This window comes from Megascapheus bottae, chromosome 12 (genome assembly GCF_031878675.1).
Source record: "Megascapheus bottae isolate mThoBot1 chromosome 12, mThoBot2.hap1, whole genome shotgun sequence".
NCBI classification, from domain to species: domain Eukaryota; kingdom Metazoa; phylum Chordata; class Mammalia; order Rodentia; family Geomyidae; genus Megascapheus; species Megascapheus bottae.
Genome location: NC_143520.1, coordinates 48,345,858 through 48,368,817, shown reverse-complemented (window position 1 = coordinate 48,368,817; position 22,960 = coordinate 48,345,858). Strand labels below are relative to the sequence as shown.

Below are 22,960 nucleotides of genomic sequence, written 5' to 3'. Positions count from 1 at the left end.
TCTAAGGTATCTGTTCCTCCACTCTACCCACCCATCCTCTGGCAGCCAATAATTTACTGTCTCTACAGATCAGATATTCTGAACTTTTTGTTTGGCCTTAGTAGGATTTGAACTTGGGATGCTGAGCCTTGGTCCTGTCCCTTTCCCACTTTAGTTATTGTTTGGATAGGGCCCTGTGTTTCATCTGGGGTCACTCTTGGGACATGATCTTCCTACCTATCCTTCCAGAGTCCCTAGAATTACAAATATGTACCATCATACCCATTTTCGAGTTTCTTTGTTGAAATAAGGTCTCACTTTTTGACTGGGCTGGTCAATTTCACATCCCTGTCAGAGATCTAATTTCTTCACATTTTCTCCTACACCATCTTTTCCTTTCTAACAATACTAGGGTTTAAATTTACAACCTTGTGCTTGCCAGGCTGGCACTCTAGGACTGGAGCCACACCTTTAACTTAATCCAGGTTTTTGCTAGCTAATTATAGAGATGGAATCCAATGGACTTTTCTGCCTGCTCTGGCTTAGAAGCTTGATCTTCCAGATCTCAGCCTGGAATATAAAGGATTTCAGGTGTGAGCCATTGAAACCTACTTTAACAGTATCTTTTAAAAAGTAGAAATCTTATTTTTGTAAAAAATAACTATCCTTATTTTTTTTTTTTACAAAATCCACATTTTTCATTTATGGATTGTGTTTTGGTGTTGTACTAAACACATGGTCACAAAGATTTTCTCAGACAGACAGACAGACAGAGACACACACACACACACACACACACACATGCACAGCATGTATGTATGCTAGTTACTAGGTCTTGAGCTCAGGGTCTTCTGTTCTTGCTTTGCTTTTTCATACACAAGATTGACACTAAAACTTTGAGCCACAGCTCTACTTCTAGCCTTTTACTGCCTAAACAGAGATAAGAGTCTCCTGGATTTGTTTGCATGAGCTGGCTTCAAACATTAATCCCCAAATGTAGCTAATCCCTAAGCAGCTAGGATTATAGATGTGAGCCATCAGCACTCAGTTCTCCTATGTGTTTTTGTTTAAGTCTTATTTTAGAATTTGCATATTGGCTATTTTGTGTTAATTTCATAACATGTGAAATACAGAATGAAGTTGTTTTATTTTCACTTTTAATAAGTGGACATACAAATATTCTATTGCTATTTGTTGAAAAATTTGCTGTTTCTTCAGTGAACTGTCATTGCTCTTTGTTAAAAAACAATTGATCAAATATATATGAATGAATACATTTTTGGATTCTAAATTCTATTACATTGGTTTATTTCTACTCCAGTTTTTGTTTTCTGTTGGCTTCTGTGTTGTGGAGAACAAATTTAGGATGACATACATGCTAGGCAAGTATTCTAATTCTGAGTCCAGTCTTAGCCTATTTATTTTATGCCAGTACTATTCTATTTTTCATTAGTGCAAATTAATAATGAACACAGGTAGTTTAAGTCCTTCAACTTTATCCTTCCAAGTCATTTTTGGACAGATATGAAAATCAACATGAATTTTAGAATAAGTCCATCAATTTCTTAAAAAATGGTCTTCTGGGTTTATGTTGATTAGGATAATATCGAAATCTTAGATTAGTTTAGAGGTATGATATCTTAATAATATTAAACCTCCAAATCTACTAATGTGATATTTTTCTACTTATTTAGATCTTCTTTGATTTCTCTCAACAAATTTTAGTGCATCAGTTTTCTGTATTTGGTTGTATTTACCTGAATGTTTTATATGCTACATTTTTTCTTTTTCTTTTTTTTTCTTTCTTTTTCTTTTATTTATTTTTTTAACAATTGGCCTTTTAAAATTCAGTTTGGAGGCTGAGAGTTTGGCCTAGTGGTAGAGTGCTTGCTTAGCATGCATGAAGACCTGGGTTCAATTCCTCGGTACCACATACATAGTGGTAGAGCTTTAAGCCTTGAGAAAGTCCAAGGATAGTGCTCAGGCCCTGAGCTCAAGCCCAGGACTGGCAAAAAAAAAATCAGTATCAGTTTGGAGGCCGGGAGTGTGCCCTGTGATAGAGTACTTGCCTAGCAAGCATGAAGACCCAGGTTTGATTCCTCAGTACTATATACATAGAAAAGCTAAAAGTGGTGCTGTGGCTCAAGTGGTAGAGCACTAGCCTTGAGGAAAGCCCAAGGACAATGCTCAGGCCCTGAGTTCAAGCCCCAGACTGGCAAAAAAATTCAGTTTTATTGTTTTCAATTTGTAGGAATATAATTGATTTTATATGGTGAACTTACATCTTTCAGTCTTGCCATGTTAACATATAAGTTTTTGTAGTTTTTTTGTAGATTATATTACATTTTCTATATAGTCAATTAGTTTATGACTAAAGATAGTTTTACATCTTCTTCCAATTCTGAATGCCTTTTTTTTTGGTTCTTCTTGCCTTGTTGCATTGTTTGTAGTTATAGTATAGAATGTCATTACTTGGAGCAGATAAGAACATCACTTTCATTCCTAATCTGAGGAGAATGGTACTTAGCCCTGGAATTTTAAATAGATGGCACTCATTAGTGCCATTAGTTGAGAAAGTTCTCCTCTACCCCTCACTCACTGAGGGCATTTATCAGGAATGAAGGCTGAATCACTTTTCTGTACTTATTGAGATAAACCTATTACATTTTCCTTTTTAGTCTTAATGTATAGTTGCATTGAGTTTTGATTGTTAAACTATGTTTTGCTTGGCACAAGTCTTTACTTGCTTATGATACTATAATTTTTAAGTCATCGTGGATTTGCTCTAAAATTTTGTTACAAGTTTTTTGTTTTGTTTTGTTTTGTTTTTTTTTGGACCAGTCCCAGGGCTTGATCTCAGGGCTTGCACACTGTCTTTGGGCTTTCTCAAGGTCTAATACTCTACCACTTGAGCCATAACACCACTTTCAGCCTTTTCTATATATGTGGTACCAAGGAATCAAACTTGAATCTTCTTAGAGCATGCTAGGCAAGCACTCTTTGCCACTAGGCAAAACTCATGGCCTTGTTACAAGGGTATTGTTCTATCTTTTTTTGTTTTTTGACAGTCCGGGGGCACTGTCCCTGAGTTTCTTTTGCCTAAGGCTAGTGTTCTACCACTTGACCCACAGTGTCATTCCTGGCCTTTTCTGTTTATGTAGTACTGGGGAATCAAACCCAGGGTTTTGTGCATGTTAGGCAAGCACTCTATCATTAAGCCATGCTTCTAGGTCCCTATCTTTTAATTTTACATTAATGTTTATAAGAGCAACATTGGTTTTCTAGAATGAAGGTACTAGTTTCTTTACTATGTCCTGAAACAGTTTACTTGGATTTGTTATTATTTCTTCTTTCAAAATTTTATAAAATTGTTTCAAAGGCATCTGATCCTGGAGTTTTCTTGGTGGAAAAATTTTAACTATAAATTCAAGTTCTTCAGTAGCCATAGAGCTATTTGGGTTATTTATCTACTCTTGAATAACATTTCATAGTTTGTATCTTTAGGTAATGTGCACATTTAAATTTAAGTTGTTGAATTTCAAGCATAAAGTTTTTCATAATATTAACATATCATTTAAATATCTGTAGAATATATGCAAATATCACTTTTATAGATCATTATATTGGGTAATTTGTTCCCTGATCACTTAGGCTAGAAATTAATTTACTTTCTTTTCTTTTCTTTTTTTATTTTATTTTCATAGGAACAGTTTTATCTATTTAAAAATGATTGTTTTTTTATCAGTCAGATTCTTATTTCTTATCTGTGATTAATTGGTGTTTCTTCTAATTCTGCTTTTCCTGATGTATTTATTTATTTAGTTAGTTAGTTAGTTGGTTGTGGGGCTTGAATTCTGGGCCTAGGCACTATCCCTGAGCTTTTTAGCTCAAGGCTAGTGCTCTACCACTTGAGCCACAGCGCCACTACCAGTTTTCTGGTGGTTAATTGGAGATAAGAGTCTTATGGATTTTCCTGCCCTGGCTGGTGTTGAACCACAATCCTCAGATCTCAGCCTCCTGAATACTAGGATTACAGGTGAGGTGCCTGGCCCTCTAATGACTTTAAAGGCAAACTTGGGACATTAAGTTGAGTTCTTTCTTCTATTGTAAGTGCGTAGTGTTTTGAATTTCCCACCCATTTTTGTACTAATTTAAGTTTTCAGAACTTTCCCTTAAAATACTTTCTACTTCTTCCTCTGTTTCTTTGGCCTCTAGATACACATCATAGAAAAGACACAAGTCTGTGTCACAGAATTAGAAAAGATTATAAAGCTACCATCCTAAAAACAGATTCTGTAAGCTGGACTCTGGTGGCTCGCAACTATAGTCCTGGCTTCTTATCTGTGGAGGCTAAGATTGGGAGGATTGCAATTTGAACCAGTGAGGTAAAGAACTTCATGAGACCCCCGACGTACCACGCAGCTGATTGCAGTGGCACATACTTGTTGTCCCAAGCTATGTAGGAGGCTGAGATTGGGCCAGCCCAGGCAGAAAGCCTGTGAGCCTCCATCTCCACAAAGGGAATCCAGACATGATGGATTGTGATCCTAGCACTGACAGACGGGGAGTTTAAAGTAGATGGATCGGAGCTCAAAGGTGCCCAAGTGAGAAGCATCAAGACCTTGGAGATGTGGCTCAAGTGGTAGAGCACTAGCCTAGTAATATGAGATTCTGGGCCCAAATCTCAAGTACTACCAAAGTTAGTGCTGGCATTATTAAAAGACAGCAACACTGCTGTTCTTCAGACAATAAAGGACAATATCAAAGGTGAGGTAGTATTTAACTCTTGAAATTCTAGGACTGAGGATATAGTTCAGTGATGCAGTACTGACTTAGCGTATGTAAGGCCCTCGCTTCAAATCTAAGCATGGAAACAATAACAATGACAATAACAACAAGAAAACAAAGCCAAACATGTGAAATTCCAAGGAGAAAGAAAATAACTTCCTGAAAACTTCTATCCCCCACCACCCCCAGTTGTAGGGCTTGAACTCAGGGCCTGGGCAGTGTTCTTGAGCTTTCTCAAGGCTAGTGCTCTACCACTTGAGCCACAGCACCACTTCCAGCTTTTCCTGTGTATGTGGTATGGAGGAATTGAACCCAGGTCTTTGTGCATGCCAGGTAAGCACTCTACACAGGCCATGCTTCTAGCCCCCCAAACTTCTGCTTTTTTGATGAGGTAAGGGTGGAAATAAAGGAACACAAGACCTCTGCCAATTGTTACTTACGAAAATATACAGTGGATCATACTCTATACCCATGGCTAAGGCCTCAGGTGGTTTCATATACAAGAGGGATGGCTTTCCAGAGAGCTGGGTAGCGTCCTGGTCTGGAAGGGCTATGATCGTAGTGACTTCATCCTGTATAATGACCAAGAGACCAAGAGCCATCTGTTAGTCTTGATACCAGGACAAGAAGGGAAAGGTGAGAGCAATTCTTGATGGGGGATGTATCACCTCAGCTCCTTGCTTCAGCTTTCGAGCAAGCTTCTGGGATCTGTAATTTTTCGAAGACTTGTGCACAGAGAATGGCTTGTATCCCTTAATTCTGTACAGCTGAGGAACCTGGGGGTGCAAAAAGACAACAGACTGACTACCTTTAAGGATCCATTACTGTCCTGTGGGATGGACCGCTCAACCATCGGTGGCCTGAAGGCAAGTGACCAAGCACCAGGAGGTGGCCATCAGACTGTGGTCACTCTCCATGTGGAGTACTGGTCAGACATCAAGTCTACTGGAATCCTGTTTTTGGTCTTCAAAACATTTGTGTTCATAATTTCTTTATCGTAACATAAGGCTTAAAGTAGAACACTTTGTGGGGTGTGTGTGTGTGTGTGTGTGTGTGTGTGTGTGTGTGTGTGTGTGTAGGGGGTGCCAGTCCTGGTCCTGGAACTTAGGACTTCACACTCTTGCTTGGCTTTTTTGCTCAGATCTGGTGCTCTACCATGTGAGCTACCCCTCCACTTCTTGTTTTTGGGTAATGAATTGGAGATGGGAGTCTCATGACTTTCTTGCTCAGTCTGGCTCAGATTTCAGCATCTTGAGTAGCTAGGATTACAAGAGTGAGCCTAGCTACAGAATACGTTTGTTTTCAAAACCAGAAGTGGTCATACACCTCAAGAAAGGCTAGGTTCTGTTAAATGTCATCTTGTATTTTGTCTTGAAGTTTCTTTATTTTCTTTATTTTATTTTTTTGTGCCAGTCCTGTGGCTTGAACGCAGGGTTTGGGCCTGTCCTTGAGCTTTTATGCTCAAGGCTAGTGCTCTACCACAAGAGCCGTAGCTCTATTTTTGTTGTTGTTGTTGTCATCCTCCTCATCCTCCTTCCTCCTCCACTTCTTCCTTCCTTCCTTCCTTCTTTCTTTCTTCCTTCCTTCCTTCCTTCCTTCCTTCCTTCCTTCCTTCCTTCCTTCCTTCCTTCCTCTTTCTTTCTTTCTTTCTTTCTTTCTTTCTTTCTTTCTTTCTTTCTTTCTTTCTTTCTTTCTTTCTTTCCTCCTCCTCCTCCTTCTCTTCCTCCTCCTCCTCCTTCTCTTCCTCCTCCTCCTTCTCTTCCTCCTCCTCCTCCCCCCCCCTCCTCCTCCTCCTCCTTCTTCTTCTTCTTCAGCTAACTGGAGATAAAAGTCTAACAGACTTTCCTGCCCCAGTAGGCTTTGCCCCACAACCCCCGGAACTCAGCCTCTTGAGTAGCTAGGATTGCAAGTCTGATTGCAAGTCTGAGCCACCAGTGCTTGGCTGTTCTGACATTTCTAACAGATGTAGTGGAGCTACATCTATTAGAAACCTAATTGTAAGATATGGCATATCCATAGAGTAAAGATCGTGGTTGGCATAGTTAGACAGGGAACAAGAACTTGGGTTACCTCTAACACACCATTAGAAAAAGACATTCTTTGTCATTCAGTATAGTGGAAGAAAGCTAATGAAATAATGCAAGTCAAATTCAAGAATATTTTGGTTTCTTCCTAAGAAATTCAAATAGTTAGATTTGATGAAGCTGCTTAAGTGGTAGAATGCCTAACTAGTAAGCAAAGCACAAGACCTGCCAGTACTGCCAAAGAAAGAAAGAGGGAATAAAGAAGACAGTGAGATGGGCTGAGAGTTTGGCCTAGTGGTAGAGTGCTTGTTTAGCATGCACAGAGACCCGAGTTTGATTCTTCAGTACGAGATGCATAGATAAAAGCCAGAAGTACTGTGGCTCAAGTAATAGAGATCTAGCTTTGAGAAAGCCCAAGGACAGTGCTTAGGCCCTGAGCCCAAGGCCAGGACTGGCAAAAAAAAAAAGAAGAAAGAGAGAGAGAGAGAGAGAGAGAGAGAGAGAGAGAGAGAGAGAGAGAGAGAGAGAGAGAGAGAGAGAGAGAGAGAGAGAGGGGGGGGGGCTCAGTGCTGATGGCTCATGCTTGTAATCATAGTTACTCAGGAGGCTGAAATTAGAGGATCACAGTTCAAAGCCAACCCAGGCAAGAAAGACTGTAATTATTGCCAGTCCTGGGGCTTGAACTCAGGGACTGGGCACTGTCCTTGGGCTTTCTCAAGACTAGTGCTCTATCTTGAGCCACAGCACACTTCTGGCTTTTTCTGTGTATGTGGTACCAAGGAATCAAACCCAGATCTTCATGCATGCTAGGCAAGCACTCTACCACTAGGCCAAACTCCTGGCCCTATAAGACACTTATCTCCAATTAATAAACAAAGGTCCAGAAGTGAAGCTGTGTCAGCTGTGTGGCAGAGTGCCAGCTTTGAGTGAAAAAATCAAAAGAGAGTGTGAGGTTCTCAGTTCAAATCCCAGGAATAGCATCAAAAAAAAAAAAGAAAGAAAGAAAGAAAAGAAGGAGAAGGAGAAGAAGAAGAGAAGACGAGAAAGAAACTCAACTAACTTTGTGAAGACCAGGCTGACCTGTAGCTTGAAGAATGAATAACTCTGCTTGATTTGGACATCTGAAGACTTGATTGGGACCGGGCCAAGGCCGCCGGGAGCCTACAAAGTGAATAGTAGAGAAGGAAGGTTAGATCCAGTGTTCTGGGAAAGGCAACTAAGCTTCATACATGTTAAAACAGTCCATGAACAGTTTTATTTCAAAGCAGCTCTTCTAACAGGCACCGCTGCTGTTTGATGTGTGAGAAACAAAGGCAGTCCTGGCCACTCCTGCCTTTTGTCTTAGGGTGTGGAAATACGACGCGCCACCAGGATCCCCTGTAGACCTAAAGGCCTTGGTTCTCAGCAGCTGGAAATCTGGTGGCTGCAATGGTAGGTCCGGCCTCAAGTGATGGAGGACCACAGGCCTCTCCCTGGAAGCTACATCCAAGGACAGGATAAAGCCAGGATACAAATGCTAGGTCTTCAGTCTCAGTTGGCTTAATCACTCCTCACTGGAGCTGAGGATTCTGCCACTTCAGTCTGTTTCTTGTGCTGTCTTCCCTGTTCTGGTCCCGAGGGGGACACCTAGAGAACACAGGGTGAGGACTGGCACATAGTAGATTCTCAATAAATATTATATCTCACTTAGTCTAAGGCAATACCATTCAGTTGCTACAGTGTACTGTTAATATGCTATCCTTTATAAGAGCTTGCCCAATCTCCAAGGTGCTAAATTTTAAATAAAGTATATCAGTGTTTGTGGAATAAATGAGCAAATCCTTCCTCCATGTACAGGACTGCTGAATACCACATTTTCCATTGGTCCCTAGAAGTGGAGAAGACGGGCACAAATTAAACAACCAACTAAGGGAAAAGGTTTGACCTAGTCAAAACACAGGCTTGGGCTCCTGGGCACATGCTGTCTTTTACTTCATTATCTTTTTTTTTCTTTTTTTCTCCTGTCGGTCTTGGAGCTTGAACTCAGGGCCTGAGAACTGTCCTTGGGCTTTTCTCAAGGGTAGTGCTCTATCACCCAGGACTGGTCAAAACAAAACAAAACAACAACAACCAAAACAATTTCTCAATTCAGTTCTTTGAACTCTTGAGTATATCAACAATGTGTATCAAATACTTTAGGCCACGAATGACAAGTATATTTGGTGAAAAATGAAAAATAATGTGTATACACACTTAGATGACTCATTTCAGCAGTTTTCATTCACCATGTGAATGTGAGGAATGCTTAAGAATCGATTCTGTGATATAGTACCACAGTTTCCTTATCTGTAAAATGGTAATCCTAGCACAAGGTTTGTGGCCGATTTGGTCATATACCTTGAAGACTTTAAACCCGACCAAAGGGTGAGCACAATGCAAAGGAATTAACTACTGCTCTTCTTATAATGCAGCTTAAGTTCTTAAGGGCAAAGAATGAGCTGCTCCATCCTGATAAAGACAGACTCAGCCAAAGAGCAGAGGGGTAGGAGTATATCAGACTTGGGGACCACGTCTCTTCCTTATGAGGCTTGGGTCAGGCATATTCCCTGCCCTGATTTTGGCCTCCTATTTACAGGCAGCAGAAGGCTCAGCTGATCCCTGAATCAGGAGGGCACTTTCTGTCCCTCTGAAGCCTTGTTTCAGGGTAGCCCATGCTGGAGAGAACCCGGCCTCCATTAGTAGGTATACTCGATGAACCAGTGCAGACAGCATATGGCTTCCTGATATCCTACTGGCTATACTTTCTTAGGCACAGGTCTCCTTTGGAGTCTCTCAGAGTAGGTGAAGGGACTGAAGCCAGGCTTTTCCAATAATCTGCCCAACAACCAAGTGATCAGGCCTACCCCACCCCCACAGCTGAACTGCACCCACCAAATCATTGGAGCCCTGGGGAGGGCTGTAGAATGGGAAGGCAAAGGGTAGCACTTTCTTGAGCTGTAGATCACAGTGCTCTTTCTGACTGTGTTGCTGCTTTAAATATTGGGAGGGTTTCTTCCCTGCAGGTAAAAGACAGACAGAATAAATGATATACATGATATATATGTTTCCATTTTACGTTCTTTTGTGTTTTCCTTTTCAACCTCTTTCTTAGTTAAAAAGAATTTAATTTGGCTGGGTTCTAGTGTCTCATTCCTGGAATCCTAGCTGCTCAGGAGACTGAAATCTGATGATCCTGCTTTGAAGCCAGCCCAAGCCAAAAAGTCTGCGAGACTTATACACAATTAACCATAGAAAAAAGTTGAGGGCAGCTCCCAGGCCTTGAATTCAAGCCCCAGGACTGGTGCTTCACACACACACGCACACACACACACACACACACACACACACATCATTTCAGTTTTGCTATATTTCTTTTAAACATTTCTTTGAGGGAACCAGACTTAGGGTTTGAACATAGGGCCTTGTACTTGCTAAGTACACCACCCCCCTTTTTTTTTGCTAGTCCTTGAGCTTGAACTTAGGCCTGGGCATTGTCTTTGAGCTTTCTAAAGGCTAGAACCCTTCCAGTTAAGCCACAGCACCAGTTCTGGCTTTTCTGTATGTGTCATACTAAGGAACTGAACCCAGGACTTTGTGCATGGTAGGCAAGCACTCTACCATTAGGCCCAAAGGCTTTGTGCGTGCAATTGCCTTATTTGGTTTGGTCTTCTATAGCCTTTTTTTTTCCCCCTCAGAGCTGAGGACCAAACTCAAGGCCTTGTTCTTGCCAGGCAAGTGCTTTTCATCTGAGCTAAATCCCCATGTCCCCTTTTTTTCATTAGTTATTTTTTTTTTTTGCCAGTCCTGGGCTTGAGCTCAGGGCCTGAGCACTGTCCTTGGACTTTCTCAAGGCTAGAGCTCTACCACTTGAGCCTCAGTACCACTTCCGGCTTTTTGCTATGTATGTGGTACCGAGGAATCGAACCCGGGTCTTCGTGCATGCTAGGCAAGCACTTTAACCACTAGGCCAAACTCCAGGCCCTCATTAGTTATTTTTCAAAGAGAAGCATAAACCACAACTACCTACATCCTGCTAGAGACAAGAGGAAACAAGGGTACAAACCAAGAGGTCAAGTTCGGTCAGACTCCTCCATCCTTGAACCTCCCTCCATGTGGGATGGGTTGATCTTGTGTGTTACTAACCAGGCAGGAATTGGTCCAAGCCTGGCATGGAGCTCTTACTTAGTTCATATGGAAGGTGGAGTAACAGCACCAAAAGGTCCATAGCCTATTCCCTGAGGCTGTGGGGTGCTATTTCATGTGATAAAAGGGAATTTGTACAGGGGAATAAGTTAAGCATTGTGAGGTGGGAAGATTATTCTAAACAATCCACGCATTCTCAATGAAATCATTAGGCTGCTCTACAGAGGACATTATCGGGAAAGTCAGAAAGGGAAATGTGATGCCTGAAGCCAGGGAGTCAAGTGACGGAGGGAAGGGACCACTGGCCAAGGAATGCGGGAAGTTCAGAAAAGCTAGCAAAGGCAGTGTCATAGGTTCTCCCATAAAACCCCAGACAAAGCAGCCTGAGGACACCTTGATTTTAATCTCCCCTGTGATATCCTAAACCTGTGTTATTTTAAGCTATTAAGTTTGTGGTGGCTTGTTTTAGAAGCAATAAGAAATAAATGTATGTGGTTTATGAAAATATTTTATTCCTCCACAGCCAACTCCATTGTAAAGAAAGTTCCTGGGCAGAGGGATTATGGGTCTGAGCCCTTCTGCCCCTTGCAGTTACACACTCATTACCTTGTACAAGCAATCTTTTCATGTGGACACTTTCTTTGTCCATGTCACGAACTGCACCCAGCATGTCGAGTAATCGTCGCTCTCGTAAAACCTAGATTGGAAAGACATTTGATTATTTTAAGTTATTAATTTTGCCACCACTCTAAAAGGAGTGTTCCATAGTTATAGAGACAAAGGCTATGGGACTTCATGACCTTGGTAACAGGGAGTTGTCTACCTGGGCTGGCATTGAACTCAGATCTTTAGATCTGTTTCCTGAGTAGGTAGGATTACAGGCATAAGCTCCCGGTGCCTGGCCTCATGGATGATTCTGTAGCTTGGGATGAAGCCAGGGGCAAGGGTGACTGCACCATTAAGCTTTGCATCAGGGTGGTGTGGCCTTAGATGGGCATTTTCTGTGGGTAGAACTGTGGTCCGAGGGATTAGTGTCCTGTGATGTGATGAGCTCTCATTTCTATCTTCTCAAGGTCTTCTTCATTTCCCAAAGATTATGAGGTGGCTACTTTGATATACCAGAGAGACAGAAGAGCAAAGAACTATCATGTCTACATGGGGCTAACACTCCAACTGTGTGTGTGTGTGAGGGCAGGGCTCAGACCTGTGAGCAGGTACCCAGCCATTAAGTAACAATGAGGCAAGGCCTCTATGAGGAGGAGGTTTGAGGTAAGCGGAATGACAAGAGGACAGGACAGTGAGGGAAAGACAGAGAGTTCTGAGCCCTGATAAAAATGGAATTTTTATCCTCAGTGTGCTGGGGAGCCTTCAGAAAAGGGGAGATCCTTGTAGCAGAGGGGAAAGATGGCCATCTTTGGCCTTGACAAGTCCTCTGTGGTGGTATACCAGCCAGGAGAGCTAGGACTAAGGTCTGGGTGAGAGATGCTGGGTTGGGGATGAGGGGTCAGTTGGGCTAGGGACAGCAAAGTGATGGAATGTGAGGAAGAGACTGAGCCACCACCAAGAACAAAGCATACAACTTGAGAGGGCTCACTGCAGAAGGGCTAGAGTGTCCCCCAAAGTGTTCCAGTCCCTTTGCTTTGGTGTGGCTGAGGGTACCACCTGAACACTAACTGCAGCATACACACCTGGAGTCCTCGAAACATGAAGCTTCATGAAATTCTTATCTCCAGTACACTACTCAGAAAAAGGCAGAAGTGGTGCTGTGGCTCAGGTGGTAGAGCACTAGTGTTAAGCACAAAGCAGTTCAGGGACATGCCCAGGCCCGAAAACCTACATGTTTAAAAGCTCAGGCCCCAGCCTGCAGTGCTCTTGAGAGTGGTGGAAACTTTAGGGGGAAGGGCGTAGTGGAAGGAAGTTAGATCAATGGAGGCTTGACCTTGAAAGGATACTGGAACCCAAGCCCCTTCCTTTGTCTTTGTTTTTGGCCACCAGGAGGTGGACAGCTTCCTTTGACACTGGCTCAAAGTCATGATGTACAGCATCTCTACAGGGCCTAAACAACAGGACCAGCTGAGCCTGGATTGACAAGTCATGAACCAAAATGAACCTTTCCTATTTGTAAGCTGATTGTCTCAGGTGTTTTGTCACAGCGATGGAACACTGACCAACAAAACCCTTGGTCTCCTTTGCTTGAGGTGTGTTCCTGTCCCCTAGGAACACACAGGAGGAACAGAGAGGAGAGGCACAAGCTGCAAGAGGCACCAGCAGAAGCTCACAAAGATTGTTTCTAGAAGAGGAGGTAGATTTGAGTTGGCCCAGAAGATGGTGGGTAAGGGGTTTGCAGAGGAAAGATGGAGAGGGATTTCAGCCAGAAGAGAAAAGCATGCAGAAACACAGATTCATGCAGGGAATAAACATGATGCGACCAACAGAAGACAAGATGGGATAACACTGAAGAATATGGGTGGCTGAAGAGAGGTAGCTGCAACCCGACCAGGGGTTACCCCCTTTCCTGGCATTTGCAGCTCAGTCTTCCTTTTATCCTGACAACAGAAAGCCACAAAGGCTAGTGATATGTCTAGGTGTAGACTAGCATGAGGTGAGCCACAGCAGGAGGTGACACCTTTGAAGGGGAAGCTATACCCAGATGTCAGAGACCAGATGGATCTGGAATTCTCCATTGTTCTTTCTGGAAATAATTTGACTCCAGTCTAAGTTTGTTTTTTTTTTTAGACTATAAAAACCAGCAATTCTACTCCTAGAGTCGAAAATACCTGGGATGGTACTTGTGTACACTGGTGTTCATAGTAGCATCGTTACTAACAGCCAAATGGTAAAGTGGATGCTCATCAGTGGATGGCCTATCCTAATACGGAACTATTATGCAGCCAGAAAGAGGGATGAATTGTAGATATATGTAGATATATGTTATTATACACACACACACACACACACACACACACACACACACGCGCGCGCGCACACGCACGCACGCACCAGACACATGATTGCACTGGAAGGAATTCCCAGAAAAGTTAAATCTATAGAAACACAAAGTAGATCAGTGGCTACCAGGGGCTGGAGGAGGGAGGAATGGAGATATCAAATGGGGCAAGTAATAAAATGGTCTGAAATTAGGCGGTGATGGTGGTCTCTGTGTATACAAACATCAATTTCAATTGAGCACTCAACGAAAGTGATTTGTATGGCACGTGAAATGTATTTCTATAGACATGTTATTAAACATCACTAAATATTACATATATGCGTGTGTGAAAGCAAGGGAAAACTCTTTTGAACAATTAGTATTCCCTAAAAATATCATCCTGGGTGAGGTGGGTGCTGGTGGGATAGGGAGGATGAGTAGAGAGTGGGAGTGAGGAGAAGGGCAAAATACTTAGGTCCAAGTGTGCAAATGAAGTTGAGCTTGATCTGGACAGAAGAAGGATAGGGGAGAGTGACAGAGGTCTTAACCAAGGAACACTGGAGGTATATAGATGAAATTCCCTGACTCTAATTAAACAATGGAACATAAACCAAATTTGAAGGGCTCATGCCTGTAATCCTAGCTACTCAGGAGATTTAAGGATCAGGATTTGATGTTGGGCTATGGGAGAAAAGTCTCTGAGAATCTACCGCCAATTAGCCAAAAATCCTGGAGTGGAGCTATGATTCAAGTAGTAGAGTGCCTGCCATGAGCAAAAAAAAAGCAACAGGACAGAACCCAGGTCCTGAGTTTAAGCCCTAGAACTGGTGTGTGTGTGTGTGTGTGTGTGTGTGTGTGTGTGTGTGTGCACACGCATGCGCATGCACACACACGCACACGAAAGTAAGATAAAATCCTTATTGTTTGACTTTCGTGTGCTAATGACTAAACAAATAAAAATTCCGCTGGCGCTGATGCTTACCTTGCGTGCTGCTTGTTGAAACCGTCTTTGTGCCCGGAACCTGTTGATCCAAGTGTTATTGACAAGTGGATCAAAATTAGGATGAAATTCTCGGATTTCCTGTGAATATAAAACAGAGGCACAGCTTACGTTTACATGCTAACTACTAGCATAAGCACTGAATCAAAATGTTTTAGAGTTTCATCCCCAAAATAGTTCCTATTTGTTCTGCCACTGACTGAGCACTTACCAAGCACAATATATACAGATTCTAAAGGGAGGGTTTTTGGCGATCAACTGTGGAAGATTCAGCTTTATGGAACTTTTGGTTTGGGCTGGGAATGTGGCTTAGTGGTAGAGTGCTTGCCTAGCATGAAGTCCTGGGTTTGATTCCCTAGTACTACCTAAACAGAAAAAGGCAAAAGTGGTGCTGTGGATCAAGTGGCAGAGAGCTAGCCTTGAGTAAAAGAAGCTTGGGGACAGTGCCAAGGCCCTGAGTTCAAGCCCCAAGACTAATAAAGAACTTTCAGTTTAGTTTAGGGTAGTTCAAGCAAACAGGAGAGCTGAGTGAGGAAGAGAAAGTCAAGTGGAAGTCACGTGTAGGAGCTGGCAGTGGCCCCAGAACCAAGAGGAGTGGACCATCAACCGGCAGGGAGATTGCTCCACCCAGCCCTACATGCCTGAGTTATCAAGGCCTTCGAGACTCCACAATAGTGTGCTCTAGGTCAGAGAATAAATGGAGAGGAGATGGTGCTGGGGGCGGGGGTGAGAAGAGCCCAGTGCTAGGGCTCTGGAGGTTCCTGAGCAGGAATACAGAGATGAAGCAGTCAGCTAGACATGAGAGGGTCTGGAGCTGGTCTGAGCAGTGGCTGTAGATGGGCAGGGGTAGGCTATGAATGGAGGCCTGTGGAACTAGTCAGTGGTAAGACCCAGAAATTGGACTTGGCTGTGACATGGTGGAAAGCTACTGGTAAGACTTTGCAGGTAGAGGGACAGGTAATAAGAATTCAAAGGTGCAAAGATGGGAATCAAGTACAGAGAAGCTAGACTGATGAAGATTAGGAAGAACTGTTTTCATTGTTAAAGTGAGAAGTTGGAGGGCATTTTTTTGCTTGTACTACTGCTTGAACTCAGGATCTCATGTTCTCTTATTTAGCTTTTGCACCCAAGGCTGGTGTTCTAGCACTTGAGCCACAGTTCCTCTTTGGTTTTTTGCTTATTAATTGTAGATGAGAGTCTTAAGGACTTCTCTGCCTGAGTTGGCTTCAAAACATGATCCTCAGATCTCTGCCTCCTGTTTGGCTAGAATTATTGATGTGAGCAACCAGCACCTAGATAGAGGTGAAGGTTACAATATCGCAATTGTATAGTTGAGGCTAGTCAGACATTATAGCTCACAGGCTTGTCCTGGGTCCTATCTCTGCCATAAAGTTGGAATGCCATAACTCTGGCATTCTTTCCACCAAGGGAGGAAGACTGTTAGTAAAGGTCAGGGACCTACCTGAGAGCATATAGACAGGTGTGGAGACCAAGAAAAGAAAGTGGAGGTGCAGGAAAGGGGAGCCACACTCTGTGATGCTGGCAATTTCAAAGGAAATGTACACGTTTTGATGCTTTACTTGAGAATGCATAGCAAAATAAAAAAACACTCAAAATATATAAATGCTCTAGAAGTGTTCAGTTATCTCTTGAGGAAGGAAATTCTATAAAAACTTTCAGCACTTGCTGGGTTCCAGTGGCTGAGACCCAAGGATTGTGGTTCCAGAAGTCTATACAGACAAATCTGTGTAGACTGGAAGTGGGGGAGGTGTGGCTCAAGTGGCAGAGCTCTAGCTTTGAATGAAAAAGATAATGAGGAGAAGGAGCTCCCGAGTTTAAGTCTTAGTAATGGTGCATGTGTGTACATGCATGTGTCTGTGCGCACACACACAACTGGTCAGCACTTAAGAAAAAGTATTGAAGAACTACTGAGGGTAGGGGCGTAGCTAGTGGTGGAGTGCTTGCCTAGCATGCATGAAACCCTGGGTTCGATTCCTCAGTACCACATACCCAGAAAAAAGCCAGAAGTAGCACTGTGGCTCAAGGGGCAGAGTGCTAGCCTTGGGCAAAAAGTGTCCAAGGACAGTGCTCAGGCCCTGAGTTCAAGCCTCAGGACTGGCAACAAACAAACCAAAACCCCAAACCAAACCAAAACAAAACCCCCCAGCAATAGTTAAAATCGAAGCACAGGGAAGCCACTTACATCACTTAGCTCTCGAACCACCCGTTTCTGGGTAAATTCTGTGCTGCGCCGTTGTAATTCGTCTTCCACAATAGGATCTCCTTTGTCTAGCTGGATTTTTAACCATAAAAACATTCATGTTAAGACAGATCCATAAAATGTATTTCTCTTCATAATTGGTAGAAACCCATTGAGTAATCTGACAAACCTACCTCTGAAGTGATGGCTGGAAATGGTAGGGCCTTAACTGCTTTAAATGCTTGCTATAATTCTTTATTGTTTAGAGAGAAGATGCTTTTTCGAGGCACAGACCGGAGACTTTCTTTTTTCCTTTTTAAATAACTAGTGATGGATAGCTCTGGAAATGATTATTTCCAAGGAACTAAAATTCCCAGGAAAGGTTTCAGGAAGTAACACAAGTGGGAATATATCCATTGCAGATATTGGTGTAAAGAGATCCTGGTAAAGATTTGTACTTGTCAGATTGGAAGGAAGCCCTGTGATAATTCCTCCTTTCCTATTTTCTTTTTTGTTGTTTTTTTTTCATATATTTTTATTGTAATTAATAGAAGGGTTACATGATATTTGCCAGGTAGAAGGTGCATTAATTCACATACATTGATACCCTTTCTCATGTCTTGGTCCCCATTTCCCTCCCCCACCCCCACCCCTCATCTTGTTTTCCCCCCTTGGGCTCTCTTTTCTGAATCTCAGGAGCTGCAGGTGATCCCAACACAGCAGAATCAGTGCTTACACATGCTGGGCCTTAGAAAAGGAGGGCTGTGAACACTACCTACGGTACTGATTTTTTGACTTTGTGGGTTCTATTATTTGCTGCGCAACTCCAAAAACCAATTGTACACAGTCCAGTCATTTCTAAAGATGTTATCGAAAGTAATCTATTCTGATGATCACATTAACACCCTACTCAGAAATAACAAAAGATGAGGGTTGGGTGTGGTAGTTTCTGCCTGTAATCTTTGCTACAGAGGCTGGAAGATCAAAGTCCAAAGTCAACCTGAGCAAAAAGAACCAGATCCTAGCTGAAAAAAATAGCTAAAGCAAAAAAGGAGGCTGGGGACATGACGAGTGTTCAGGAGATCCAGGTTTAAACCTCAGTACCACAAAAGAAAGAAAAATAAAAAACAAAACCAAAAACCAATTGAAATAAGGTAGGAATGTCATTGTCACCAGGGTGGCGAACTGTCCAGGTCTGATTTGTGCATTTCTGGAAACTGAGTTTGAGTCTGTGGCTCTCAAGTTCAGCTCTCATGAAGAAAGACCCAGACTTGGTCTTTACTCATTTAGGGTAAACTAAAACTGGCAATGTAAAAAAAGGGTTGGCAAAAGGTTACAGGTAGCATCAAGAAAAGGGGTATTTCTCATAGCTTTATTTATGGTGAGCAAATGCACATTCAGAAGTTAATGTCTCCCATTGGCTGCCCTGAGTAAAAGCTCATCATCCTTTGTGCCACCCAGCAGAGATTCCTCCGTCATCTCTTGCTCGGACACTGGGATCTCCAGATGTTCTTCCCAGTGGTTATCTGTGGGACTCAGCCCTGCAATAGTTGTTACTTCTCATCCCAGAGCCTCGGGCCACTCCTCATCTGACCCCTTTCTGCCTTTTCTGCCCACACTGGCCATCAGAGCCTTAATGCCTGGCCATGGCATCTCAATGTCACCTCTTTCTCTAATAGAGGCAGCCAGGCCACAGAGGGCTGGACAGGACACACTGTGCTGCACTTTTGAAGGGGCTTTTTGAAAGATCTAACAACTCAGAATGACAAGCAAATACGAATCTAATAAGTGTAATGTAAAGATGAATGTAAAGATTTACCAATATATTTCATATTGGTATAAAGCATTTTATATTCTTTCATTTTCCTCGTTACTAAAAGAAGATAATAAGATTCATCCAAACATCTAGGTTGAATAAAATCTAAGCAAAAATAAGATATTTAGCAAGACACATGTTTTCCCTTTATCTCTTCTAGTCATAGACACCAAGTTAGTTTCCCAAAGGCTAAGCTTGAGCATGTTACAGGGGTGAGCTAGGTCCCCCACATCTTACACATTGATGCTCAACGCCTCAGCACATCAGCATATGCTGGGACCGTGGGAGGCCTAGAGCCTGTCCTACTCCATTAATATCATAGTGGATTGAAGAGAGATTGGTGAGAGCAGGAAAGGAGCCTGGCTAGGCAGTCAGGGCAAAGGCCCCTTTCCCAAAGAGGCTCTTCAGCCCTCCCCATGACCTTGAGCAGTTTCACATTTGGGCCCAATCATATCATGAGGCTGGAAGTCTTGCATATGAACACCACAAAATCATTGGACCCCAGAGGTGGCTGCTGGAACGGGCATCCAATCAGAGGGACTACAAGATCCTTGCAGAACTGGTGTGCAACCTCTAAGTCTGGGGGCTGATATTCCCACAGGCTGTCCAATGATCTTGAGAATCATCTAACTGCCACCTTATTAACCTCTACACAATGCTTTCTGCCTCCAACCAGACAGTGCCCTCCCTTGCAGGAGCTCTGCTAATCTATCTTGTTCTTCGATAAATCTTGGCTATTTTACTTCTTCCTCTGAGTCCATGGAAACTATTCACTGAGGGCCTGATCCAGCTGTTACAAATTTTCAGTATCATTAGGACACAGATACACATAGGGCAATCACATAAGGACAGTGTAAGGTGACCGCTATTGGTGAGCCAACAGAGGACTCAGAAGAAGCCAAGCCCCCGAGATTTGATCTCTAGAAGAGCCTCTATTGCTCAAGCCAGCCAGCCTGTTTTTTTGTCACCCTGCTTGAGATGACTAATACGGTATGTGATGCTCTCAAAAGTCCTACCAATGAAGTCCAAAGCTCTCACACTGAGAGATTTACTGATTCCTGCCCACTCTGCCCCATGTATGTCATAAGCTTCAGTGACTCTGTACCTGCCCTGTGTGTAATGGTCAGGACGTGGTGTTCCCACACTTCCTGCCCCGGGCTCACGGGGGCTGCCGTGGTCCCTGGAGAGAGCCTCTGAGAAACTCTGACTCTGAGGTCCCTTGTCTTCATGCTCCCTGGAACAGATGCACCTCTTTCCCAGAATGGCAATTTGAATTTGAGCCACTCCCATCACCTTTACCCATTCTTAAACTTTCAGGAAGTCTTCCAGGAAGCTCTCTGGTGAGATACATTCTCTCTCCTCTCTGTTTCCTTAATTCCCCCACAATACTCAATATCAGTGTCTCTATTAGAATATGCATTGCCAAGTGAGACCTAACCTTAGCAATTTTCTTGTGGTCAGTCTCTTTCCCCTCCCAACGGAATGCAGTTTCTTTCTCTGGGTTTGACACCTTGTATATAATAGGGACTCAGAACATTTTAGTGAAACAAAGGCTATAAAATTAGCAGTCATTCTGACCTTGTACTTGTTCCACGAGCTTTGCCACTCCTCAGCAAACTCTTTTCTAAATTTAAAAGACATAGGTTCTTTACCAAGGTGCACCTGCCTGGGGAGAAAAAAGCCAACTTCCAGAAGCCGTCAGAAAACATAATTCAAGCTGGGCATGGTGGCTCACGAGTGTGTTCCCAGCTACTCAGGAGGTGGAGGTAGGAGGATCGTGGTATGAGGCTGGTCCAGGCAAAATTAGGCTCGAAACCCTATCTGAAAAACAAACTAAAAAAGCAAAAGTATAGTTCAAGAGATAGAATGCTTGTCTAGCAAGGGTGAGGCTCTGAGTTCAATCCCATGTAAGAAGGAAGGGAGGAAGGAGGAAATGAAGGAAGGGAGGGAGATAGGGAGGGAGAGATAGAAGGAAGGAAAGAGGGAGGAAGGGAAGGAAGGAAAGAAGGAGGGAAGGAAGGAAGGAAGGAAGGAAGGAAGGAAGGAAGGAAGGAAGGAAAGTTGTCATTTTCCATTCACTTAGGAAAAAATGTCTTTGCTATATTATATATTTAAAAGGGAAAGCTGATCTGGGCACTGGTGACTCATGCCTATAATCCTAGCTGCTCAGGATACTAAGATGGAAGGATAGCAGATCGAAGCCAACTACTGCAGGAGAATTCCCTGTACATGGATACCAACACACACAGATTGGGATGTGTATGATATTACATACTAACAATTAAAAAAATGGAAAGCAACAGGTATTTCTGAAGATGTGCAGAGACTGGACCCCTTCTACATTGCTGGTGAGATTGTAAAATGGAGCAGCTACTGTGAAAAACAGCTTGGTATACCCTAAAAAATTAAACATAGAGTTATCATTGATACAGCAATTTCACTCAAACATATAGTCAGGAGAACGTAGCAGCTATATGCACCTAAAAACTTGCACAGAACTCCTCATCGCAACATTATTCATAGTCCAAAGTGGAAACCACTAAAATGTCCACTGACAAAATAATGAACAACTAAAAGGAAGCATATTCACGCAATGGAATATTATTCAGCCTTCAACAGGAAAAAAGTACTAATATATGCCATGATGTGGATGAACCTTGACAATTTGTGAAGGTAACAATCTTCAGTTCCTTGGAATATTAAAACTGAGACCACTAAGATGAGGCCAGATCATTTAAGCAGAAGACACAAGACATGTTTCCATTACAACAGGGTGTGAATGCCTCCTCCAGAGGCCTGCAAGGTCAGGGCATGTTCCTGTGTGTCTAAGAACCACTGAGGTGAGGATATGTGTCAAGCAGCCCCTAAGTGGCAATTTCCACCTCTTTCTTAGTTCAATTCAGGAGTTCCTGAAGGGGCAGGTGTGGTGGCTCATGTCTGTAATCAAGCTACTCCAGAGGTGGAGATCAGGAAGACTGTAGTCTGAGGGTAGTCTTGAGTAAAGGTGCAAGATTCTATAAAAGAAAGTAACCAAAGTAAAGATTCTATCTTGAAGAGAAAAAAAGGATTGGTAGAACATCTGTCTGGCAAGCACAAGCCTTGAGTTCAAACCTTCCATTAAGAAAAAAAACAAAAAAACAAAGGAGTGTTTCTAAAGTTTACTTTAGAGCTGGGTATGGGGGTTCCATCTACTTGGGAAACTGAGGCAAGAGGATAACTGTAACCTGGAGTTCAAGATGGCATGTGCAATATAATGAGAATTTGTCTTAGAAAAGAAAAATCAAACAAAGCTCATATATTTGTGTAGAGAGGCTTGGTATGCTCTGGTTTTTTAAAAAAAAAACATGTGGGGCTGGGAATGTGGCTTAGTAGTAGAGTGCTTGCCTAACATGCATGAAGCCTTGGGTTTGATTCCTCAGTACCACATATACAGAAAAAGCCAGAAGTGGTGCTGTGGCTCAAGGGTAGAGCTTTAGGACTGACCACCCCCCCCCCAAAAAAAAAAGTGAAAAATTGCATTTTGATCCCGGAAGAGTGTTGTTGTTGTTGTTTTTTGTTTTTGTTTTTGTTTTGCCAGTCCTGGGCTTGAGCTCAGGGCCTGAGCACTGTCCTTGGGCTTTCTCAAGGCTAGAGCTCTACCACTTGAGCCTCAGCACCACTTCTGGCTTTTTTTCTATGTATGTGGTACGGAGGAATCGAAGCCCGGTCTTCCTGCATGCTAGGCAAGCACTCTACCACTAGGCCAAACTCTCGGCCCCAAGAGTTCTTTTATCTGAGTGTTAACTGCAGGACTCCACCCCACTTCATCTACCCCTAGAACTTTTAGGCCCCCCAGAATGAAGGGCAGAGGGGCTCATGGGATGGTGAGTGCTGATGGGGTGAGACTTGAGGTACCAGAACCACTCCACATCTGTCTTTGAATTGGGGTGTTGCTCACAGCAGGAGGCAGGGCCCAGCCCCTCCCACAATTCACCTATCTGCACTGTCTGATCACACTTAGGTTTGATCATATTATTTTATTCCTGATAGATACTCATTCCGAAATAGAAAGACCAATGGAGGG

At 42.9% G+C, this 22,960-nt stretch overlaps 1 protein-coding gene across 3 annotated transcripts in view; it reads right to left on the bottom strand.

Moving 5' to 3' along the window:
- Positions 1 to 22,960, bottom strand: part of Cfap221 (cilia and flagella associated protein 221) — a 95,197-nt gene that overhangs the window by 20,326 nt on the left and 51,911 nt on the right. For all 3 annotated transcript variants that reach the window (XM_090342950.1, XM_090342952.1, XM_090342951.1), the window contains 8 exons: positions 20,476 to 20,563; positions 17,085 to 17,174; positions 14,864 to 14,962; positions 11,559 to 11,649; positions 9,702 to 9,826; positions 7,872 to 7,952; positions 5,436 to 5,543; positions 5,208 to 5,339 (listed from right to left, as the gene is read on the bottom strand). In XM_090342950.1, the coding sequence (XP_090199076.1) occupies positions 5,208 to 5,339; positions 5,436 to 5,543; positions 7,872 to 7,952; positions 9,702 to 9,826; positions 11,559 to 11,649; positions 14,864 to 14,962; positions 17,085 to 17,174; positions 20,476 to 20,563 (814 nt within the window). The remainder of the gene's footprint in view (positions 1 to 5,207; positions 5,340 to 5,435; positions 5,544 to 7,871; positions 7,953 to 9,701; positions 9,827 to 11,558; positions 11,650 to 14,863; positions 14,963 to 17,084; positions 17,175 to 20,475; positions 20,564 to 22,960) is intronic.